Source organism: Entamoeba nuttalli (assembly GCF_000257125.1).
Source record: "Entamoeba nuttalli P19 unplaced genomic scaffold asmbl_5325, whole genome shotgun sequence".
In the NCBI taxonomy this organism is placed as follows: Eukaryota; Evosea; order Mastigamoebida; family Endamoebidae; genus Entamoeba; species Entamoeba nuttalli.
In genome coordinates, this window is record NW_008577386.1 from 3,684 (window position 1) to 5,212 (window position 1,529).

The 1,529-nt window shown below is 22.9% G+C and overlaps 1 protein-coding gene across 1 annotated transcript; it reads right to left on the bottom strand.

Moving 5' to 3' along the window:
• Positions 1-480: 480 nt before the first annotated feature.
• Positions 481-775, bottom strand: ENU1_127140 (ubiquitin, putative; the record flags this gene model as incomplete). Its single annotated transcript, XM_008859982.1, has 1 exon — positions 481-775. The coding sequence occupies exon 1, from the start codon at positions 712-714 to the stop codon at positions 481-483; it is 234 nt and encodes a 77-aa protein (XP_008858204.1). The 5' UTR covers positions 715-775.
• Between the last annotated feature and the right edge of the window lie 754 nt (positions 776-1,529).

Consider the following 1,529-nt stretch of genomic DNA (forward strand, 5'->3'; position numbering starts at 1 on the left):
CTCAATCTTGAATAAATGAAAATGAAATTAAAAGTCTAGTTTATTAATATATAAGTAAATGTCTTTAATATAATTTAGTTATAACATTTTAAGGCAATGTTTCTATTTGATAAAGTAAACATAGTTACTCTATTATTTCTTATAATTTAAACATTAACAAAAAACAGTTACTTTTCTTATGTAAGGATTGGTATTGGTGGATACTTCATTTTGAGTGAGACTTTTATGACAACGTTAATAATACAATTTTTGGAGAATTAATGCCTTTACAATGAATAATATTTATTAGGAAATTTACAAACACTACCAAATTTTTTAATGATTCAAAAATTATTTCTCTCATAACACAAAACATTCTACACTTTACCTTCATATTTTATATAATGTTTCAATTCTTCAAAAAATTTAATAAAGGAATTAAAGTTTGAAAATCAATTACAAAAGGATGTAAAGAATCTTTATTGAGACTAAACACACCTTTTAATATCCTCCTCTTAATCTTAAGACTAAATGAAGTGTTGATTCTTTTTGAATGTTATAATCTGAAAGAGTCTTTCCTTCTTCTAATTGTTTGCCTGCAAAAATAAGTCTTTGTTGATCTGGTGGAATTCCTTCTTTCTCTTGGATCTTAGCTTTAATAGCATCAATAGAATCATTTGGTTCAACTTCTAATGTAATAGTCTTTCCAGTAAGTGTCTTAACAAATATTTGCATTTTCACTTTAAAAGTTTCTTTTCACTCCCTTTTTATTCTTTTCGGAATCTTTTTGAAACATTTGACATCAATGACGTGTCTTTTTTTATTATAATAAAAAAATTATTAATTTTTATTTCTAATTATTATTTTTTATAAAAATGAGGTATATAACATAAATTAATTATTCCTTCAATTCTTTTCTTTTTTAATTAAATAAAAAGAAACAGATTATTCATTTTATTTACTCAGAGTATTTATTCAAAAATAAGTAATATACTCATTGAACTGTTTATATAAATATAATATTGAAGAAGTTCACTTTGGCATCAAATAAAAAGAGCAACCGAAGAGCTTTATGAAAAAACCATAAAAATAATTTTTGGTTAATGAAAAAGAATAATTGTAACAGATGAACAAAAAATGAAAATGTAAAAAGAAAAGAAATGAGTCAGTGATGAAGAGAAAATATAAAATAATTGAAGAAGAATAAAAGAAAATTTGAGTTAAAGGATTAAACCCTATAAATTTTTTTAAATCAGAATAGTATATTATTGGACTGAATTGAAGGGAAATATTAACAGATAAAATACTCACCATGAATCTTCTAGAAAGAAAAAAAGAGAAGTGAAAATCATTAATATTTTCACATTTTATTCAAAAAAAACCCTTTAAGAGAAATAAATATGGTAAAATAATAATAGTGTAATAGTAACAACATACTAAACAACAACCCTGAAAATAAAAATGAAAAAGCATGTATATCTGGATATAAAAAGGAAAAAAGAACAAAAAATAACATTAGTAAAAGAGTCATGTCTAGTACAGGAGTCAAA